The sequence below is a fragment of the Phascolarctos cinereus genome, unplaced genomic scaffold (assembly GCF_003287225.1).
Source record: "Phascolarctos cinereus isolate Bilbo 61053 unplaced genomic scaffold, phaCin_HiC Scaffold_2;HRSCAF=192, whole genome shotgun sequence".
NCBI classification, from domain to species: Eukaryota; Metazoa; Chordata; class Mammalia; order Diprotodontia; family Phascolarctidae; genus Phascolarctos; species Phascolarctos cinereus.
The window spans coordinates 165,572,280-165,595,641 of NW_027555625.1; the positions used below are offsets into that span (position 1 = coordinate 165,572,280).

General features: G+C 35.6%; 1 protein-coding gene across 1 annotated transcript in view; it reads right to left on the reverse strand.

Moving 5' to 3' along the window:
• The window catches only part of SPTLC3 (serine palmitoyltransferase long chain base subunit 3), a 198,440-nt gene that overhangs the window by 7,100 nt on the left and 167,978 nt on the right, over positions 1-23,362 (reverse strand). The window contains exon 10 of the mRNA XM_020986144.2: positions 20,270-20,405. Coding sequence (XP_020841803.1) covers positions 20,270-20,405 — 136 coding nt within the window. The remainder of the gene's footprint in view (positions 1-20,269; positions 20,406-23,362) is intronic.

Genomic DNA, 23,362 nt, shown 5'->3' on the forward strand with positions numbered 1-23,362 from the left:
GAAGGCCACAGATTCCCTACCCCTGGACTAGACTGTTCTTCTTTTAGTAGTGTGTGTTAATTGGGTTTAATGAACACTATGCTCAAGTTCATTTGCTTCTGAATGTTGCTTATTTAGTCTATTCCACTGTTCTACATCTTTTTCTTTAACCAATACCAAATATTTTGAGGACTGATGTTTTGTAACATAGATTGAAATATGGTAATGCTATGTTTCCTTCATTCCTTTTTTCTTTCTTTCTTTCTCTTGAGGTGCTAGACTATTTGTTTCTCTAAATAATTTTTTTTTGTTCTAGTTCTATAAAGTAATTGCCTGCCTGTTTGGTGTAGTGCTAATCTGTAAATTAATTTTGGGAGTTGTCATTTGTTTTGCTATAACCTAACCATAACAATGAACTCCTCTTCATTTACATCTTCCTTTATTTAAGAGTGCTTTCAAGTTTTCTTTGTAATAATCTCCAAGTAATATCCCTGTGGGTTAACTCAGAGATATTTTATGGATTTTGTAATTACTCCTGTTTTTTCATTTTTTGGGGGTACTGTATATTAAAGGCTAATGAGTTTTTTTGGATTTATGTTCTAGTCCGCTGCTTTACTGAAGCTATTACTTTTTTTTTTTTCAGTGCCCATTCCCTGGGGTTTTCTAAATCAATTAATATGCTGATTTTGTATTCTCTTTCCCTGTGTTTATACCTTTGATTTTGTTCTCTTGCCTTGTTGCCATACTTTAAGATTTTTAGAATGATGTCAAGTAATAGCATGAAGTAGCAGCGCTTTTGCTTTTCCCCTGAACTTATTAGAAACATTTCCAGTATTTCATCATTTCAGATAATACTGACTTTTGGTTGAGTTTTATACTCTTGATTACATTAAAGAAAATCCTTTCCATGCCTGTGATTTTAAGTGTTTTTTTCTTAAAATATAAATAAGTGCTTGTTGTAGTTGGTCCACCTCTTTGGTCATATATCACCTGGTTATCTTTTAAGGTGTTTTGTGTACCAGGTTATTGTAAGTAATATGCTGCAGGCTGTTTACACCCACCCTTTCTATTGCTTTTTGGGTCACTTACAGTTTTGATTCGTATGTCATCTTCCAAAAAATGTATGATCAGAAAAGTAAGTAGACTGTTTAATTAAGTTAAACTTAAGTTAATGCTGTTCAGCAAACATTTATTAAGTACTTTCTCTTGCTGGGTACCAAGCTTAGTACTTGGAATGACAAGACAGAAATGAAACAACCTTGCCTTCAAGGTGTGTTTCGTCTCTTGGAATTACAACGTGTAAATACTGTATAATGGAGGATAGAGAGAGCATTAACACTTGGGGAGATCAGGAGGTGGCATCTGAGCTGTTTTTTGAAGGAAGCTAGGTTCTAACAGATAGGGTTTAGGTGACAGTGCATGTTAGGTCGGGGGGACAGTTTATAATGTAGCTTTGTCAGTCATTCAAAGATGATTTATTCAATGATTACTGCATGCCAGGTACTGTGTGGAATGCTGGGGAGAAAAAGAAAGGTAAAAAAAAAGAAACCAGTATGCATTAATAGTGAAAAATAATAGATGGAAGGCCTTGAATGTTGCATGACATCTCTGAAATATTAGAATAGCTAAAGGAAGACCTCTAATAGGAGAGATTTTTTACAGGGGACCTATTGAGGACATGGACAAAATATTGAAGGGTAAGATGTGGTTAGGTTGTGACCTGTATACAGAAGTAAGAAATGCCTACATTGATGAATGGATGGATCCATTGAATTATAAAAATTACTAATAACTATAAATAGTAACAAAATCAAAGTATTTAATAATAATAGCTAACATTTATATAGTGCCTTTTGTGTGCCAGGCATTGTGCTAAGTACTGTATCAATATCTCATTTGATCCTAAAAACAGTCCTGGGAAGTATGTGCAGTTATTATCTACACTTCACAGAGAGTTCTTGAAGGATGCTTAGATAATCCTTGCTTGGTTTCAGTCTGAGACACCATGTACAAGGGTTTGTACTTTGTGATGATAAAAATCTTGTAATTAGCTACAAGGTTGGAAAATCTCATGATTCAGATTATTGAGCTAGAACTGAGTGGACATTTAAAGAGATGACCCACTCATTGCTCTTTGCTTCTTGGCTTTGAAGAGAGAGGACTACATTAAGTTGCCTTCTGAGGGAAGAGCAGTTGCTCAGTCTCCTGGCAAGTAACTTGGTAGCCTTGAAAACATGTTTTGCCTTTGCAAGTCTGGGATTGGGATACCTCCCTTTTGTGTCATCTTCTCTGACCGAGCAGCAAACTTGAGACGGCTGGGGCCAGGCAGTGACCTTGTGAGTTTGGAGAGGCTCGTTCATAGATTCTGCTTGTAACTGGGAGCAGTAGCAGTGGCCTACAATAGTAGAAACACCAGCAGATGGCTTAGTGAAAGACATTTTGAGGACAGTGAGATTATGACCCTTCATTACCAAGAAGATCCTAGAAAATCGCTGATCCTCAGAGCCTAGCAGAGAGTTAGACAAAATAGGAATTGCAGGAGGACTCCATGAAGGCAGAAAAGAACTTGCCAAATATATCCTCTAAACATATACCTCGCTACCCTTGTATTTTAAGTTTGATTCCACTTTCCTCTCGGATGTTGCCTATATTTATGGGAGAATATACTTAAGGTTTTGGAGGAACTGTTTTGTACCAGTATTCTTACTATATATGTTTAATAAATATCTTTTGTAAAAACTGATTGAGTCCACTAGCTCAAACTTATCAGTGAGAAGTGCACTGATGGGAGTCTATGGACAACAGTGCTAAAACCCCTAGAATCCTGTGGGAAGGAGTTAGTCTCTCTTTCAGGACTTTAAGAGTCTAATTATGGAATGTTCCTGAGAATAGGCACTACACTTAGAAGGGTAAACTTACACAGATACTTCAGGGACAAACCAACTAACCAGATGAAATAATGTGGAATTATTCACACAGATGTGCAAGATGCCAAAAAAAAAGGGAGGGAGTTATATCTGTAGTGATCAGAGAGTCTAGACAAATCCTTTTTATAGCAGCTCTCATTTATATAGTACACTTAAAGTTTATAAAACACTAGCAATGTGATGTAGGAAGAGCAAATATTATTTGGATTTTATAGATAAGGAAACTGAGATTAGATGAAATTACTTGTTTATAAGCAACACAAAACTAAAATTCCAAGCCATTTCAAGTTTCTAAGACAAATACCCTTTCTATTAGAACTTGTTATGATTTTTTGATATATCCGTGTGTGTCAGATCTTTTTTAGTAGCAGCAGAGATTCTGGAATGTAAAGCCTCAAAGTTTGGACAAACTCCTGCATATTTATGTACAAATGACAGACATTAGACAATAGGACATAAACTTGAAAAGTGAATCTTTTCTTGTTAGCCCAGTATATCTCATTTGGCAACCTTTAATACCTGAGTGAGTCCACCCAGATGAGAGAAAAATGCTTCAGACCTGTTGTTACCATTAAAAAGTTGCTAAGTCTGCTTTTTTAGGCTTGGAGCCTGACAGCTCTACAGAAACCTTCCAGTCATAATTCAGAAAGAAGGCTTGAACCAGATGGAAGAGGAACACCATAAATTCATTCTTCTTTTTTAGAATTTTTAGTGTTTTGTCCTGCAAATTTCAAATGGAGATTTATCAAGCAAAGCAATGAAGATAGCATTTTTAAAGGCCAAAAAAAATTTCACAGCCACTCTAGTGAAGAACTGAGAATTAATCTTTATATTTGGGGTGAAAAAATTAGGTGAACATGGTGAATTTTAGCTGAGAAAGCTGTAAAAAAAAGGTTGTTTGTCCTTTTTTGCATAGCATAGTAGAAGGTTACCCATAGAATTATACAGGATGGGGCAGCTAGGTGGCACAGTGGATAGAGCACCAGACCTGGATTCAGGAGGACCTGAGTTCAAAAGCGGCCTCAGATACATTAACACTTACTAACTGTGTGAACCTGGGCAATTAATCCCAGTTAATCCCACTGCCTAGTCCCTCCCCCCCAAAAAACAAAACAAACAAAACAACAACAACAAAAATAATTATACAGGATGAGAGTTCAATAATTATACATGAAATAAAGTGCTTTTAATTCTTTGTGTAAACTACTTCACTAATTATCTTAGTCCATTTATCTTTGATGCTAAAAGGCCAACTACGTAAATCTTCATGTCATTTGTTCTCACCAAAGGAATGAAGTTATTTATGGTATACAGCCAATATATGACTGCATTGACCCATTACGTAAATAAGGAACTTTTCTGATAGTTTTCTCAAGAAATTTAGTTGAGAAAGGAACGTGAGATAAAGACCAATGGCATATGGGGCTGGTTGGATCCATTTAGGTTTTATTTTTAAGAATGGGGGGGCATTGGTGTGTTGTAGGCAGCTGGGAAACAAGCAGCCATTAGGTAGGGAGAGATTAAAGGTTAGTGAGAGAGTAGGCATGATAGTGAGTACAATCTTCTGGAGATGATGGGATGAAATGAGAAGGTCATTCATGTTGGCAAGGAAAAGGACTACCTCTTCATGTGAGACAAAGTCGAAGGAGATGGTATAACAGTTGTTATATGAGATGAGGGGAAAAGAGAAGAGGAAGCTATTGGAGAATAGCCTCAATTTTTTGTTGAAATATGAGATCTTCAACTGAGAGGATAGAGGAGGGTATGCCATGGTGATCTTGAGGAAGGATAAAAAGGTTTGAAATAGCTTTTGTGGTGAGTGGAATTGATTAGGGAGTTATAAAACATTGCCTTCCAGTGAGAGCTTACTTGAGATTATATAAAACAAAAGAAAAATTTTTTTCTAGCTCCATTTAGCACCTTGTGAATAGGAGCAAAGGAGGTGGTTGGAGGCAGTAATACTTCAGCAAAAGGAAAAGGGAATAATGGACCCTTTGTGGGATACTGTAGAATAGATGTGTTAAACTCAGGGTTTCCAGGACCATGATACTCCTGAATGTGGCCCCAACCAGATTAAAATGTAATTGGGGAATATGTAACAAAAATACGCAGTAGAAGATAGATAATATTAATATATGGTTTTCTGAGTCAGTATGTTGCTGCCTGCCCAGTTTAGTGGCCCCTATTTCTGTTTGAGTTTGACACTACTGATGTTGAATATGTCCAGTTTGCCAAAATGTAGAATAATATAGCCCATGTATCCTTGATATCCTGAGAAGAATTGAGGACTGGAGGTCATGGTGAAGCTAAAGAATAGGTTTAGGGATTGTAAAACACGGGAAAGGTGGAATGACATATGATTATGATCAATATAGAATTAAGTCTGTAAATTCATTTTGTTAGTTATCATTTTTGTTATACTGTTGAAGTCTATGAACAATGACTCTCCAATTATTTGTCTTCCTTTATTTCTCTGAACAGTCTTTGTATAAGTTTATATAAGTATATACTGAGTGCATTTTTTTAGATTAACTCAGATTTATGCATTTTGTAGTTATTTGGAAAAGAATTTCTTGTTCTATCATTTCAGCTAATGCCTTTTGACTCCTTTTTTCCCTCTGACACTGATGGTAGGGCTTTCTGATTTCAGAGCCCTCATGTTGAGGATTGGAAGGTTGTAATATCTATCTGGTTTCCTGTCAGGTAGAAACCACTGCAATTGGCTCCATCTAGCCCTTAGCCTCTTCTTCTTTATGGATCCACTACGTGTTGCTGGATCTCCTCCTCCTATACAGTTGTTCACTTGGAGTGGCTGAATGTATTAGGTCCCTTGTTAAAGTATAGGTAGGGACCCAGACTGAGTTACGTACTGGATTAGTCCTGTGGAAAGAGTATTAGACTCCATCTCAGCCAGAACACTAAAGTAAGGCTAGAGTAGTTGGTAAGTGTGGATAGTGTGATGGAGAGTGATGGAGTGGAATGTTAACTCAGCTATATGCTGTTATCTGTATTTCAGATCATAATACTCTACATTGTTTGGAGGTTTTTCCCATCAAATTTTCTTCTTGCTGCAGTTTTATTTTTTCCCCCCTTTTCCCCCCCTTTTTTTTGGGGGGCTAGGCAGTGGGGTTAAGTGACTTGCCCAGGGTCACACAGCTAGTATGTGTTACGTGTCTGAGGCCGGATTTGCACTCAGATCCTCCTGAATCCAGGGCCAGTGCTCTATCCACTGCATCATCTAGCTGCCCCCTTGCTGCAATTTTAATAACTGTACATGTGGTGCATTACTTGTTGCTGTGAGGGTAGTGGGTTCTGAGAGTTATGATGAGACAGGGTTTGCCATACAATCTTCTGTCATTTGACCTTCCTAAACACTTTGTAGGATTCTAATTCTCTCTTTCACATTCTGCATTGTCTGTCATACATATTTGTATATATGCGCTACCCCTGCTAATAGATTGTAAGCTATTTAAGGTTTGGGACTGTGTTTTTAGTCATTCCATCCTCAGTATGTAGCATAGTGCTTTGCACATAGAATTGTAGAATTGAGTTGGAATTAACACTGCCTTTGTTTTGGAAACACTAGTCTAGTAATGCAGACTAAGATTACTTTTACTTTTTTTGGCGGTCACATCATGTTGGTTCTCATTGAGCTTGCAGTCAAAAGCTTCATGTATCTTTTCCACATGAATTGCTTTAAAATCAGGTTTCCGTGTACATTAGCCATTGACTTATTAAAACCAAAGTCCAGAACTGTATTTTCCCCTATGAAATTTTATCTTCTAAGTTAAGGCCCATTGTTCTAGTCAGCCAACATACTTTTGATTCCTGATTTTATCATTTAATCTCCTCCTCCTCCCTGTTTTCTGCCATTCCCTAATTTGATAAACATTTCTATTTTTTAGTCTTCCTACTCCACATCTTACTTGTTTCCCAAATGTTTGCATTGTGTATGGTAAACATTTAGTAAATACTTGTTGAATTGAACTTATTGATTAAAGTATCAGGCTAAAGACAGAGACCTACAGCATAGCAATTTAGAGGCCTATCTCCAATTTGACATTGGTCTGTTAATCAACACTCTTTGGGTACAAAATGCTTAATCAGCTGTGAATCTATATAATTATACTATCACCCAGTCCCATACTTATTTGATATTTATAACAATTCTCAATTAGCTGAAATATTCTTGATCAAAATATTCAGTTTCCCAGTCATTCTGGTTATGTGGGAGATTGTCTTCTAGTGCCAGATTGATAGAGATTTCAGGAGAGGTACAGGTGAGGATTAATTTTATTTTGGATCAGCTAACTCATTCTTTTCCTTTAGTGTGTATAATCACTTGTATGTATGTCATTTTGTTTGAACCTTTACTGTCATTGTTCATATCAGAGTAAATAAATATGTAAAGGAATGACCAGTGGAGAAAGTGTAGGTGGCAAAAATGATTTTGGAAGGTTGGTTTGTTGTTAAAATAATTCTATATTAGTGAAGTTCACATATAATACAGCACATCACACCTTCCCCCAACAAACACAAGTGTCTTGGCCTTTGACTAAATCATAATGGTAATCTGAATTATCATGTAATTTAACTGTGTAGGGCCAGTTAATTCCTCCTTGTATATTTTCTCAATACTAGTCTGTCAAATTACTCATATTGAGTGAATGCTCAAGGTAGAAGGAAATTCAGAGATTATTTAGGCCAAGGTGATACTTCGACAGATAAGGAAACACAGCACTGACAATTTTAAATAGAGCTGGTAACCCAAGAAATAGCTGAGGAGAATCAAGACCTTTAGAATTGGATACTGAGGACATTACTTTACAAATTATGGAATTAGAAAGCGATTGATAGCCACTTTATATTTTGAAAAATTTAATTTAATTAGTTACGGTTAATTGGTTACAATTCACATATTCTTTCAATTGGAAGGGATTTCTGAGACAATCTAGTCTAACCTGCACCTAATTAAGCATCACTTCTACAGCCTACCTGATAATAAGTGATTTTCCAGCCTTTCCGTGAAGCTCTTTAGTTAGAACCAATCCACTATCTTCCAAGGTAACCCCACTTTTGACTAACTCTAAATGTTAGAACTGTAAATATTTCCCCTTCTTCCTCCAACTGTAAATTTACAATTCCTACCCATTTGTTTCTAGAACTGTCCTTTGGGATCAAACTGAACAAATTCAAGCCCTTTTCCATATGATAGCCCTTTATATATGGTTGAAGCTTGCTATCATGGTACTGTCCTCTCTTCCAAAGTCTTTTCTTCTTCAGTCTAAACAATCACAGTTCTTTCAATTCATCTTCTTATGGTATGACTGTGGCTGTTTTCACCATTCTGTTTCATGGAATCACAGAATTTGAAAGTTGTAAGGGACATCAGGGGTCATCTAGATTCATTCAACTCATACTTGAAAAGAATCCCTACCACAACACTTGATGAGTAGTCATCTGGCTTTTCTTGAACCCCCTCCAAAGAGAAGTTCTTGTCTTTTGGACATTTTCCAACCATTTGATGCCCTTCATAAACTGTAGCACCCCAAATAATGTTCCATATGTGTTCTGACATAGACTGAGTACAGTATTCCTGTCATCTAGTGCAGTGGTCCATGAACCACCAGCCTAATTGCTGTTTTTGTTACACAGGCAATCTGAATGGTTTTTACATCTAAAAGTTTTATTGTATTTGGGGAAATACAATAAAATATAGTTAGAGGCCAAGAATGATTTTTAGATTTTTAAATTTTATTGTATTAAAAATCTAAAACCCATTCATTCTTAGCTCCTGGGGTGGATAGTTTGCTGAACTCTGATCTATTGATAAATTACTGAATTTAGATTCAGGAAGACACCTGAGTTCTAATTATGCCTCAGATACTTAACAGCTCTGTGACTCTGGGCAAGTCACTTAAACTCTCTCAGACTTAGTTGTCTCATCAGTAAAATTGGGACAATAATAGTACCTAGCTCACAGGGTTATTTTGAAGATCAAATGAAAGATATGTAAAGTACTCTGCAAACCTTAAAGTGCTACATAAATCTTAGATAATAATAATACAGTTTAAGATAAAATTATTTTTTTAGGGGGAGAGCTAGGAGCAAAGGGTAGAAGTTGCAAAGAGGCAAATTTAGATTTGAAGTAAAGAAAAACTTGTAACAATTAAAATGATTGAAAGTGGAATGGGCTATCTCTTTAGATAGTGGGCTGTTCCCCCTCACTGTTTAATCACAGGTTAGATGATCACTTGTTGGGTGTGTTCTTTTTTGGCTATGGGTATCTGATGGCCATTGATATTCTATAATTCTGTGATTGTGTTATATCTGTGATTCTGTACTTGTCGATTATCTCAATTGTAAGACTGTATATTTGTCACTATTATGTGTATAAATTAAAAAAAAATCACATACATATATTTCAATCAGTGAAAGTCTGCCTCTGACCCCCTCAGCTGAGAGCTAAAGAAAAACAAAACCTGTTACAATTATTTGAATTAACTATACAAACATGTATAGCCTATTAAAACAAATGTGCACATTAGCCATTTCCAAAAATAATGCCTGAGTCATTGTTGATTCTTTTACCTCTCTCTCCGAAGGTGGATATATCATATTTCATCATAAGTCCTTTGGTATTAAGCTTATGTTATACTAAGAAGAGTTCCTAATTCTTTCAGTATTGTTTGCCTTCACTATATTGTTGTCATTGCATAAATTGTTCTCCTGGCTCTGTTCACTCTATATCAGTTCACATAAATCTTTCCAGGTTTCTCTGAGACCATCCTCCTTTCATCATTTCTTACAGCACAATAGAATTTTATCACATTCATATACTATAACCTGTTCACCATTTTCTAGTTTATGGGCATACTTCTGATTCCCATTCTTTGCCATTTCAAAAAGAGCTATAAACATTTTTGAAATCCTTAAGAGTTTATTTTTCTAAGGACTAATTCCAACTTCCCCCCTCTCCATGTATTATTTTTCCCCTCTCTCCATTCTTTTCTTAAGATGATCAAGATACAACCACTCCCAGGCTAGGCTTAGTTAGACTCTCTTGGTGACCCTTAATGATGATAAGGTTCAGAGGAGACATATGTGTCATTTGTCCAAATTGGAATGTAAGTATTTTATTCTTGTTTTTTAATGTTATTGGTAAGTTTAATTCTTGTTTAATGACAAGGGTATTATTATTATTCACCAATATTTGCTTTTTATGTTTTTCTTGACTCTCATGTTTAAACTTTGAAATTTCTATGCAGTTCTAGTCGTTTCATCAAGAATGATTACAATTGCAGGCTATAAAATAAACCCACATAAGTCATCGGCATTTCTATATATTACCAACAAAGCCCAACAGCAAGAGATAGAAAGAGAAATTCCATTTAAACTTACTGTAGACATTATAAAATATTTAGGGGTCTACCTCCCGAAACAAACCCAGGAACTCTACGATCACAATTACAAAACACTTTTCACACAAATAAAATCAGATCTAAATAATTGGAAAACCATCAGCTGCTCATGGGTAGGCTGAGCTAATATAATAAAAATGACAATCCTACCTAAGCTAATTTACTTATTCAGTGCCATACCAATCAAACTACCAAAAATTTTTTTTATTGAGTTAGGAGAAATAATAAGATTCATTTGGAAGAACAAAAGGTCCAGAATATCAAAGGAACTAATGAAAAGAAATGCAGAGAAAGGTGGCCTAGCAATTCCAGATCTTAAATTGTATTGTAAATCAGCAGTCATCAAAACTGCTTGGTAGTGGCTAAGAAATAGAGTGGTGGATCAGTGAATAGATTAAATATGCAAAACACAGTAGTCAATGACTATAGTAATCTATTATTTGATAAACCCAGAGTCCCCAGCTTCTGGGACAAGAACCCACTCTTTGAAAAAAACTGCTGGGAAAACTGGAAAAGAGTATGGCAGAAACTAGGCATAGACCCAAATCTCACACCATATACCAAAATAAAGTCAAAATGGGTTCATGATTTAGATATAAAGGCTGATACTATAAGCAAACTGGGAGAACAAGGAATAGTTTACCTATCAGATCTATGGAGAACGGAAGAATTCATGACCAATCAGGAGACAGAGAACATTACAAAAAGCAAAATAGATAATTTTAATTACATTAAATTGAAAAGATTTTGCACAAAAAAGCTAATGCAACCAAGATTAGGAGAAAGGTAGAAAATTGGGAAAGAATTTTTATAACCATTCTCCAATTGATAAATGGTCAAAGGATATGAACGGACAGTTCTCAGATGAAGAAATTAAAGCCATCTATAGTCATATGAAAAAATATTCTAAATCATTATTGATTAGAGAAATGCAAATCAAAACAACTCTGAGGTACCACATCACACCTATCAGATTGGCCAACATGACAAAATAGGAAAATGATAAGTTGGAGAAGATGTGGGAAAATTGGAACACTCATGCATTGTTGGTGGAGTTGTGAAATGATCCAACCATTTTGGAGAGCAATTTGGAACTATGCCCAAAGGGCTATAAAAATGTTCATACCCTTTGATCCAGCAATAGCACTTCTAGGGCTGTATCCCAAAGAGATCATACAAATGGGAAAAGGACCCACATGTACAAAAATATTCATAGCAGCTCTTTTTGTGGTGGCAAAGAATTGGAAATTGAGAGGATACCCATCAATTGGGGAATGGCTGAGCAAGTTGTGGTATATGAATGTAATGGAATACTATTGTGCTATAAGAAATGATGAACAGGCTGACTTCAGAAAAACCTGGAAAGACTTGTATGGTCTGATGCCGAGTGAAATGAGCAGAACCAAGAGAACTTTGTACACAATAACAGCCACGCTGTGTGATGACTAATATTGATAAACTTAACCCTTCCCAGCAATACTAGGATCTAAGACATCCCCAGAGGCCTCATGGTGGAAGATGCTATCCATGTCCAAAGAAAGAACTATGGAAGTTGAATTGCTATCATTTTTTTCCCTCTTCTGTTGAGTTTTGGTTCCTCTTTCTAATGGTTCCTCCTATTGGTTTTAATTTTTATTTACAACTTCACTAATGTGAAAATATGTTTAATAGAAATGTAAATGTATAGCCTATATGAGATTGTGCGCTGTCTTGGGGAGGGTGGTGGGGAGAAAGGGGGAGAAAATTTTTAAACTCAAAAGCATATGGAAGTGATTGTTGATAGATCAAAATAAATTAATAAAATTTAAAAAAAGGAATGATTACAAAGTTCTCTATTTCATTAAATGCCTGTTTCCCCCTAGTAGCATTGTATTCAGTCTTTCTAAATTATTCTTGGCTTTAAGCCCATATCCTTTGCCTTATTAATAGTAACATTGTATTCCAAATTTTCTGCTTCTTTATTGTGATGACTGCTAATCATGTGTGATTCTGACACGCTCCTTGATATTTGAATGTTTTCTTTCTGGCTGCTTCTGTATTTTTTTTTCCAACCTCAAAGTTCTGGATTTTGGTTATTATGCTTCTAGGAGTTTTCATTTTGGGGTTTCTTTCAGGAGATCACCAAAAGATTGTGCCCGGTGGTTCTAAAAGATCTTGGCAGTTTTCTTTTATGATTTCTTAAAATATGATGTCTATTCTTTTTTTTTTTTTGGCTGATGATTCTTAAATTTTTTTCCTCCATCTTTTTCTTTTTCACTTGCTTTTGCTATAAGATATGTCACATTTTCTGTTTTTTCAGTCTTTTGAATTCATTTGAATATTTCTTGTGTCATGAAGTCATTGGCTTCTATTAAGTCCATTTTAATTTTCAAGAACTTTGTTTTTTGGGCAAGGTTTTGTATCTCTTATGTGAAGCTATTAATTCCCTTTCAAATTCTCTCTTCCATGGCTATCATTTCTTTTCCATTTTTTCCCTCGAGAACTGTTATTTCATTTATAAAAATCATATTAAACTCTTTTGAAACTCTTGCTTTATCTCATTTAGGAATTCTAGTTGAGTTTGTGTCTGAGCTTTGTTTTTCTCTGAGACTTTCTTTATAAATGTTTTAGGATCATTCTCTTCTGTTGTTTGTGCCTTGAGCTTTCCTGACACCATAATACTTCTTTATGGTGGTATTCTTTTTTGTTTGCTCATTATTCCAGTGTACTCAGCAGCACTTCTGGAGGGAAAGTCTAGGCTGGTCCTGTTGTTGCTTTCTTGGGGATATTTGAATATTATGTTATTCCAGAATCTTCAGGAGCAGGCAGCCTGTAAGCTTTCAGTGCTTCCAAAGTAGTCTGGTTGAAGTCAGAATTTTTTTATCCTTTTGACTTTGTTTTATTGTTTCTTTTTTTGGGGGGGGAGTGTTTTGGTGTTTTATTGTTTCTTGATGTCTTATGGAGTTTCTATTTGCCCAATTCTAATTTTTGATGAGTTTTTTTTTCCAGTGAGATTTTGTACCTCCTTTTCCATTTGGCCAATTCTGCTTTTTTAAAGTTCTTTTTCTTCAGTTTGATTTTATGTTTCTTTTTCCAAGCTGTTAATTCTCTTTTCCTAATTTTCTTGCATTTCTCTCATTTCTTTTCCTAATTTCCCCCTCTACTATTCTTATTTGATTTCTAAAATCTTTTTTTTTAGCTCTTCTAGGAATTCTTATTTGGCTTGTGGCTAATTAGAATTTTTTTCTTAGAGACTTTTCTCATAAAACCAGCTTCTAGTTTTATTTATTAACTCAATGGTTTTCTTTCAGTTTTATTAATCTCTCCTTTCATTTTCAGGATTTCCTATTTGTTGTTTCATTGGGGATTAATTAATTCTTTTTCTAGGTTTTTTTAGGTGCATGCCCAATTCATTGATCTGCTTTTTCTCTGTTTTATTGATGTAAGCAATTAGAGATATAAAATTTCCTCTAAGTACTGCTTTGGCTGCATCCCATAAATTTTGGATGTTGTCTTATTGTTGTCATTTTCTTTAATGAAATTATCGGTTGTTTCTATGATTTTTTTCTTTGATCCACTTTGTTTTAGGATTAGGTTAATTTAATCTCTCTTTGCATTGTCTATTATTGAATGTAATTTTTATTTTATTATGATCTGAAAAGGATATGTTTACTATTTCTGCTTTTCTGTGTTTGGTTGTTGGGTTTTTATGTTCTAATACATGGTCAATTTTTGTGTAGGTGCCATGTTCTTCTGTGAAAGAGGTGTATTCCTTTCTATTCCCATTCAGTTTTCTCTAGAGATCTATCATAACTAATCTTTCCAAAAATTTTATTCACCTCCTTAACTTCTTTCTTGTTTAATTTTTGGTTAGGTTTATCTAGTTCTGAGAGGGGACAGTTGGAGTCCCCCACTAGTATAATTTTATTATCCGTTTCCTCCTGTAATTCATTCAACTTCTTCAAAAATTTAGATGCTATACCATTTGGAGCATATATATTTAGTATTGATAAGACTTCATTGTTTTATCATGTTGCCTTTCAGCAAGATACAGTTTCTTTCTTTATCTTTTGATTAGATCTATTTTTGCTTTTGCTTTGTTTGAGATCATGATTGCTACCCGTGCTTTCTTTGCTTCAGCTGAAGCAGAATAGATTCTGCTACAGCCCATTGCTTTTACCCTGTGTATCTCTCTGCTTCAAATGTGTTTCTTGTAAATAACATATTGTAGGATACTGATTTTTAATCCATTCTACTGTCTGTTTCCATTTTATGAATGGGTCCATCCCATTCACATTTATAGTTATGATAACTGTGTATTTCCCTCCATGCCATTTTTTTTACTTGTTTATTCTCTCCCCTTTTCCCCCATCCTTTCCCTCTTCACAATTGTTTTACTTCTGATCACCACCCTCCTTAATATATATCCTCCCTTTTGTCTTTTCCCTCCTATTATCCTCGTCTCTTTTCACTTCTTATGGGGTAAGATAGATTTCTGTATCCATCTGAGTGTATATGTTACTCCCTTTTTGAGCCAATTTTGATGGAAGTAAAGTTTAAGCTTTGCCTACCATCCCCGCCCATCTTGCCCTTTATTATAATAGCTCTTTCATGACTCTTTTATCTGGGATAATTTACCCCATTCAATCTCTCTTCTCCTTCCAGTGCATTTTCTTTCTCACCCCTTTATTTATTTATTTTTTTGGGGGTATCATCCCATCAAAGTCACCTCATATCCACATCTCTACATATACACCTTCTAATTGCTCTTATAGTAATAAAGTTGTCAAGAGTTACAAATATTATCTTGCCATATAGAAATATAAACAGTTTAACCTTATTACATTTCTTACATTTTCTTTTTATTGTTTCTTTTTTACCTTTTAATTTTTCCCTTGAGTCTTAAGTTTGGAGGTCAGATTTTTTTATTCAGCTCTGATCTTTCTGTTAGAAATGCTTGTAAGTCCTCTATTTTGCTAAATGTCCATTTTCCCCCTGAAAAATTATATTCAGTTTTGCTGGGTAGGCGATTCTTGGTTGTAATCCTAATTCCTTTGCCTTCTAGTATATCATATTCTAAGCTCTCTGGTTCTTTAATGTGGAAGCTGCCAAATCCTGTATTGTCCTGTGTAATACTGACTATAGCTTCACAATATTTGAATTGTTTCCTTTTGGCTGTTTGTATAATATTTTCCCCTTGATCTGTGAACTCTGGAATTTGTCTATGATGTTCCTGGGAGTTTTCATTTTGGGATCTCTTTAGGTGATGATCAGTGGATTCTTTGAATTTGTATTTTGTCCTCTGGTTCGAATATATCAGGGCAGTTTTCTTTAATAATTTCTTGAAAGATATTGTCAGTTTTTTTTTTATCATGGCTTTCACATAGAACAATAATTCTTATATTTATCTCTCCTGGATTTATTTTCTAGGTGAGTTCTTTTTCCAATGAGAAATTTCATATTTTCCATTTTTTAAAAACTTTTTTTGATTTTGTTTTATTGTACCTTGATATTTCATAGGGTCATTAGTTTCCATATGTTCAGTTCTAATTTTTAAGCAATTATTTTCTTTAGTGAGCTTTTATACTTTCCCATGTGGCCAATTCTATTTTTTAGGGAGTTATTTTCCTTGGCAAATTTTTGCATATTTTTTCCTATGCTTTTGACTATTTTTTTCATGATTCTCTTGCATTTCTCTCATTTCTTTTCTGAATTTTTCTTCTTCTCTAATTTGCTTTTTAAAAATTCTTTTTAATCCCTGTACCTGTTCTTGAAAGCCCAACTCAGATTCTGCCTCCTCCAGGAAGCTTTCCCTGACTGAATCTCCGCCCCTCTTTCTTGCCTGTATCATACACGATTCTGTTTTATAGAGGGGAGTATGGGACATGTTAGATGATCCCCTTCCTTACTGTGGGGTCCAGGTGGTCAGGAGCGAACTTCGTTTTAGCTTCACTTGGTATCTCCTTCCCAGTGCTTTGCCCACACTAGATCAATGTTGCCTTAGTTGAATGGGAGCTTTTAGGTTCTCAGTACAATTCTGTGTATAAAGCCCTGCCTTGCAGAGTTTAATTGTCTTGGTTTCGCATGTCTTGGCTCATTCAGAGCTCTTTGGGGAACTAAGACTGGCAGGCAGATCTTCCTGTGCTCCTCCCGAGCCCCACTTAAGATGCTTGGCCAGCATTGGCCTCTGCATCCAAAGGCAGCTGGGAAGGAAGAAGCAAGTAGATCCTGGGGGGGAAAGACAAAAGCGAGCCAGGATGGCTGCTGTAAGGTAGATTGGTCAGGGTGTCTGAGGCAGCAGCTCCTTGGTAAAACGTGACATCTGTGAATACCAGCAACAGATTGATAGGTGAGTACAGCCACTTCCTTACACTATCTAACCCCTTCACCCGGGGCTGCTGGTTTTACATGATGCCTCCTAATAAATTCTGAGCTCATTTAACCTGGAAAAAAAATCCTTTTTAAGCTCTTCTAGGAATTCATTTTGGGCCTAAGACCAAATTACATTTTTTTTTTGGTGGCTTCACATGTAGCCATTTTGACATTATTGTCCTCTTCTTGGTACTCTCTATCACCGTATTAACTTTCTATAGTCAAACTTTTTTTAAATTTTTTTTTTGGCTAATTTTTTTTACTCTATTTTTTGGTAATTTGGTAATTTTATGTCAGTTGGGCTCTGGTCCTGTGCTGTCCCAAGTTTTCTGTGCTGGTCTCTTAGCCTTACTGCTGGCTTACTGCTAGGCTTCAGAGCTTAGCTGCTTGCTGTCTGTGGAGGATAGGCTTCTCCTGTGGGTTGTGGGGTTCAGCTGTTGGTCTGCCCCAGGTGTAGGAACCTGCTGCTGAGTTGCTATGGAAACAAGGTCTTCCTGATGGTATGCCCCAGGGGCATGTTCTCACTGTTGGTCAGCCCCAGGGGGGAGGGCTTCACTACTGGTCAGCAATGGGAGCAAGGCTTTGCTAGTAGTTTGTGCTGGGGATTAGGTTGCTGGTGTGGGGCCTTTCTGTGCTACACAGACTGTTCACTTGGGTAGGTAGCTGCTGGTTTGCAGGAGGGCAGGGCCTTATTGGTGGGTTGCCTCAGACTTGGAGCCTTGCTGCGGGCCCTCTGCTGTGAGACTGGCACTTCTGATCCTTGCACCTTGTTCCCATCCCACCCCAGTCAGACAGACCTTTTCTGCTGGGCTAGTAAGCTGCTTCCATAACCCCAGACTAATTCTGAGGTAGTTTTCTAGTTTTTTGGAGGGGAATTTGGAAGGGCTTCAGAGCATTCCTTACTCACTCTGCTATCTTGGTACTGGAAGTCTGATGGGTTATTTTAAAGTTGTGTGGAGGTGAATATTGGGGGAGTTCATCTGGAATACTCCCTCTACCACATCATTTTGGCTCTGTCCCTTTAAAACCAATTCTTTTCAAAAATATTCACTAACCGTCCTTTTAATAACACATTCTATAATTTTAATAGGAAGTGAAACCAAATTCACTGGCATATAGACTTGCAGATTCTATTATTTTCCCTTTTTAAAAAAATATTTGAATGTCATCTTCCCTTCTTCAATTTCTTGCATTCTCCAAGATTGTAACAGTCTCATCTGACAGTTCGTTTAGTAATGTAGTTGTAATTCATCTTGGTCTATTGAGGTGAAATCAAGGGCAGGCAAAAGTTGTCTCATATTTCTATTTATCTTAGATTTAAATCTCGTATTAATTTTTATTTTCTGCCTTTTCTCCTCTAAAGATCATTGTCATTCAAAACTAATTAGAATATGTATACAGTATGTGGGAATCTGTCTACCAAGACACATCCAAGAGCTTATGTGAATACAAATATAAAAGACCTTTTACAGAAATATAGGCCTAAATAATTTAAGAAATAATTGCTTATGAGTAGTGATGTTAGTATAATAAACATGAAAATATTATATGAATTATCATATTCAGTGCCATAGCAATCAAACTATACCAAGGATTATTTTATGAAGATAGAAAAAAATAACAAAATTATCTGGAGGAAAAAAGATAAAAAATCTCAAGGAAAATTAAAAAAAGGAATGAAGCAGTATCAGATCTTAAACTATGTTGCAAAGCAGTAATCATCAAAACTAATTAGTCCTGTTTAAAAGAATGGATGATCTGTGGAACAATTTAGGTATACAACGTACAGAAGCAAATGAATGCAGCATAGTAGTGTTTGATAAATAAAAACAAAACAAAACCCATTACTGGGGTAAGAACTTGCTATTTGATAAAAATTTCTAGGGAAAGTCTGTTAGAAATTAGGCTTAGTCTCAAATCATATACCATATACAGACCATAAAATCTCAAATCATAAAATAAGCTTCAAATTGATACATGCTGTAGATATAAAGAATATCATAAAATAAATTAGAGAAGAAAAAAGATAATATCTTTCTGATCTGTGGATAGGGGGAGAGTTCATGATGAATCAGGTAGATAAAATATACAATTTTGATTATATAAAATTAGAAAAAAAAACTTTTGATAAACAAAACCAGCCCCGTTAAAATTGGAGGAGAAACAGTAAAGTGGGAAAAAATTTTTTCATAAAAATCCAGATGTATCCAAAATATGTAAAAAAGAACTACTGCAAATTTATGAGTATTAGATCCTTTCCTAAACAGATAAAGGTCAAATGTTATTTGTTAAATGTTAAATGATATTAACAGGCAGTTTCAAAGAAAGAAATCCAAGCTATCAACAATCATATAAAAAACCGTTCAAAGCACTAATAATTAGAGAAACGAAAATTAAAGCAGCTCTAAACTTTCACCTCACAGTCATCAGATTGGCAAAGATGACAAGTGGAAATTGATAAATTTTGGTGGGCCATTGGGAAAATAGATACACTATTATGCTGTTGGTGGAGCTGTGAATTGGTTCTGCCATTCTGCAAAGCAGTTTGAAACCGTACTGAAAAAAATTACTAAACTGTGACTTTTGACCCAAAGATAACAACAGAAGAGGAAGAGGACCTATATCTATGACAATATTTATAGTAAATCCTTTTGTAGTAGTCAAATCCTGAACACTAAGGGGGTACCACTGCTGTGGTAATGGCTAAACAAATTAGAGTATATGAATGTAATGGAATGTTATTGTGCCGTAAGAAATTATGGCATGGGCGGTTTTAGAGGAAACTGGGAAGACCTGTAAGAACTGATACAGGATGAAGTGAGCAGTGTCATGAGGATAATTTATACAGACAAAAACATTGTAAAGAAAAACAACTTTAAAAAAAACCATAGCATTCTAAAAACTCTTTAGAATAGGCCTCTGTGCCAGGCTTGTGATTTAACTTCCTGAACTTCTCTTCTGTTTCTTCTTTTTGTCCAGGTGGTCTATAGTATACTTTCATTATAATTTGCTTCTGTTTCTATCTGTAGATATTCACCTCAATACTCTTTAATCATACTTGTCTACTTTGCTTCATAGAATAGTTCACAAGAATACCTTCTTAACATGTGGATGTTTTAAAATGACTTGCTCAAGGTTACCACATAGGTTATTAAGTTGTGGATAGTTGGATATTTGAATTTTGGGCACCATCCTCCAATATAGTGCTACTTCTATTTTTGAAATAACTGCTGTTGAGGGGGCAGGTAGGTGGTGCAGTAGATAGAGTACCAGCCCCTGGAGTCAGGAGGATCTGAGTTTAAATCTGGCCTCAGACACTTGACACTTGCTAGCTGTGTGACTCTGGGCAAGTCACTTAACTCCATTTCCTAACCGCCCCCCCCGGAAAAAAAATAACTGCTATTGAACAGATAATCAGGAAATAATCATTGACTCTTGGTAGTTCACACATAAAGCAACTTATGAATTTATATTATTTCATTTGAAGCATATAGTCCTATATTGAATAATATGATTGGAGTCAGAGGCTTAGCATTATTTTACCATATCTCAATATTTACATGTTACTTTGAAAGATACTTTAATACTTACGCTACTTTACTTGGTAAATAAAGGAGAAGGGGAATAACAGGTGATTCTTGATTGCCGTAAATGATGAAACCCATTTCATTCAGTCTGTTTCTGAAGTATCTTGTGTTTTGTGCAAGTTGCCGGATTCTCTGTATTCCTGGAAAGAGACAGGCATGAAATCAGTTAACTGAATTAATTTGATAAGGTTTGTTGTCAGGAAAAGGAAGCAAAAGTCGCACTGGTTGGAACATAGAGGATGTTTATGTTGGCTCAGCCTATTGTTAGGGGCTAGGCAGAATTTGAGATAGTAAAACCCCAGGACTAGAGAAAAATTCTGGCAACTTTGGCTCCCATCCTATCATAGTGTTACTCTTGGAAGGGAAATATACTTGCTACTACAGGTGCTGCTTCTGTTTCAGCATGGTGAAGATGCAGTGGGAAACAGATGCTTGTTCCCCTCAGCAGGAGTAGGAGGTTCTAGAGAAAAAAAGAAGGGAGTATAATGCTATGGGTATGTTGTATATAGTTCATTAGGCTGTGAGACAGTTGCAAGAGAATGGCTTTTCGTTGGGGCTAGGGCTAATGTACTGAACATCCCTAGATTAATTCTTCACCTCTCTTTCTGATTCTAACCAGATCCCAAGAGAAGTTCCTCATTAATTAATACTTAAAAGAGTAATATATGGCAGAGAGATTATTGGGTCATGTTGAGATTTGTGTGTGTTCTGAAGGGGAATGCTGATTTTTCTTAGCCAGAAAGGTGATACCAGAGTTTAAAGTATGAAGTAGTCAATTGTGCGTTGGTAAGGGCCTTGTTTGGTGTTTCAAGGCATCAGTCTGTTCCTTATTCTGAGAATGTTAACCAGTGATATCTCTATTGATTACAAATGAGATCAGACATTGGCAGTCAAAGTAACTTACAAGTCATCTGCCTAGTCAGGCTCTTACTGTAAAGTCAATGAACCCTAAGCTTTTAGAGCTGGAAGATATTTTAGAACTTATCTGGTATCATTTCATAGATGAGGCCCAGAAAGGAGTAAACCCCAAAGCTATATCTTAATCTATGTTATTTTAAATTATATCAGCTAGGAAATGGAAATTTGGTATCTTCTTTGAGTGTCTTGTGATAATGTTATTTTCTTAATTATGAAATTAATTTTGTAAAATACTAAATTATTGAATTCAGTAACACAAACATAACACCCTTCAGAATTTCCTGTGCTTCTGTGTCTGTGTAGTTGGTAAGGGCAAATGATAACAATGCTTCTCTTTGCCTCATGGTGAGGTCACTCCAAGAAAATGTTTAATAAAAGTACTTTTGAATTACATTTTACTTTTACGAACTTCTGAAAAATAATTTGAATTGTTGGAGTTCGGACTTATTTGGGCCTGATCGATTGGGGGAAAAACATTGTATTTAGCTCTTTGGCTAGGATGAATCATAATTTGATCATTAGGTAAATGTATGAAGGGGGAGCTCACAGTAACATTACTGCATTGTTGGTGGAGCTATGCATTAGTACAACCATTCTGGAAAGGTATTTGGAATTAAATAAGTGGCTAAACTATCCATACCCTTCGATCTAGATATTCCACTGCTAGGCAGATAATCCAAAGAGGGCATTGACAATAAGAAAGATTCCATATACACCAAACTATTTATAGCAGCACTCTTTTTCCTAGTAAAGAACTGGAAACAAAGTAGGTGTCTATCAGTTGAGGAATGGCTACATAAACTGTGGTACAGGAATGTAGTGGAATATTATGGTGCTGTAAGAAATGATAAAACATGATGAATAAAGAGAAACACAGAACTGCACTGATACAAAGTAAAGTAAGCAGAGCCAGGAAAACACAAATGATTGTAACAATGTAAATGGACAGAACAAGAACTACAAAACAGTTGAAAGTAAATGTTACAAAACTATAAAGAATAAGTTTAGTACAAAAGGAGAGAAGAGATCTTTTTCCTTTTAAACCCTAACTTTTTGTAAAAGTGGAGAATTGTTGAATATTGTATATATTGTTAGATATTTTTCAGTGTATTGGCAAATTTTTGCTGAATTTTCTACTTTCTTTTTTAAAGAAATATTTTTATTTTCAAATAAAGAATGGCTTTTTGGGTGGGAGGAAGGAAGGAAAGAACTCTAGGTAGTATAAAAACAAAAAAATAGAAATAATTTTTTTTTAATAAAAGGGGGGAACCTAACTATGCCCTTAAGTATTTTCTCTGGAGTAGGAGAATATAAACAGAACTCTTGCAAATAGAATAACATAGTTGATATATACCTAACTAAATATTAATTCTGAGAGAAGCTGGTTATAGATACCATCCTCTGGAAGATGGACAGGAGCTTATGCTGATGACAGTGATTATTTTTCCCCTCCTACTCTTACACTTGTGAGTATTTTTAATATTAGATACTATCTAATTCTTCAACTAGCAGCTAGGTGATACAAGGAAAAGAATGCTGGGCCTGGAGTTAGGAAGACCTGAATTCAAATGTGGCCTCACTAGCTGTGTGTCCCTAGGTAAATCACTTAACTTCCTTCTTCTTCGATTTCCTTAAGTGTAAAATGGGAACAGAATCTGCCTTCCAAGGTGGTTATGAGGATCAAATGTGCTAATATTTGTTAAGCCCTTAACATAGTTCCTGGCACTTGCTTGTTTAATACCTTTTTATTTCTTTCTCCTGGGCCTGAAAATTGTGTTAGCTTTCTATTTCCTACTCTTAATAATGTCTTTCCTTTTATTTGGCTGTTCTTAAGGTACTAATATTTTGTGTTTATCAGTGGGCATGAGGTAATAAAGGTTTTCACAAGTTGCACCTTCAAGGTGATGAATGTGGAGTGGTCACTGCTCAGGTGATTAAATGGATCAAATGATTTGCCTCCCAAGGATGTGATGGCTACCTACTTTCTAGCTACCTAAACTCCATAGCATACTCACACCTGGAATTCCCTCCCCAGTCTCCAGCTCTTTAGCTTTCAGCTTTCTAACTTTTTCCTTATACTGGGGGACTTTACTCCTTCAAACACCCTAACCTACTAGTTTCTTACTTCACTCATTTCCAATACCCACCCTATCTCGGATCCAACACAGAGATGATCATA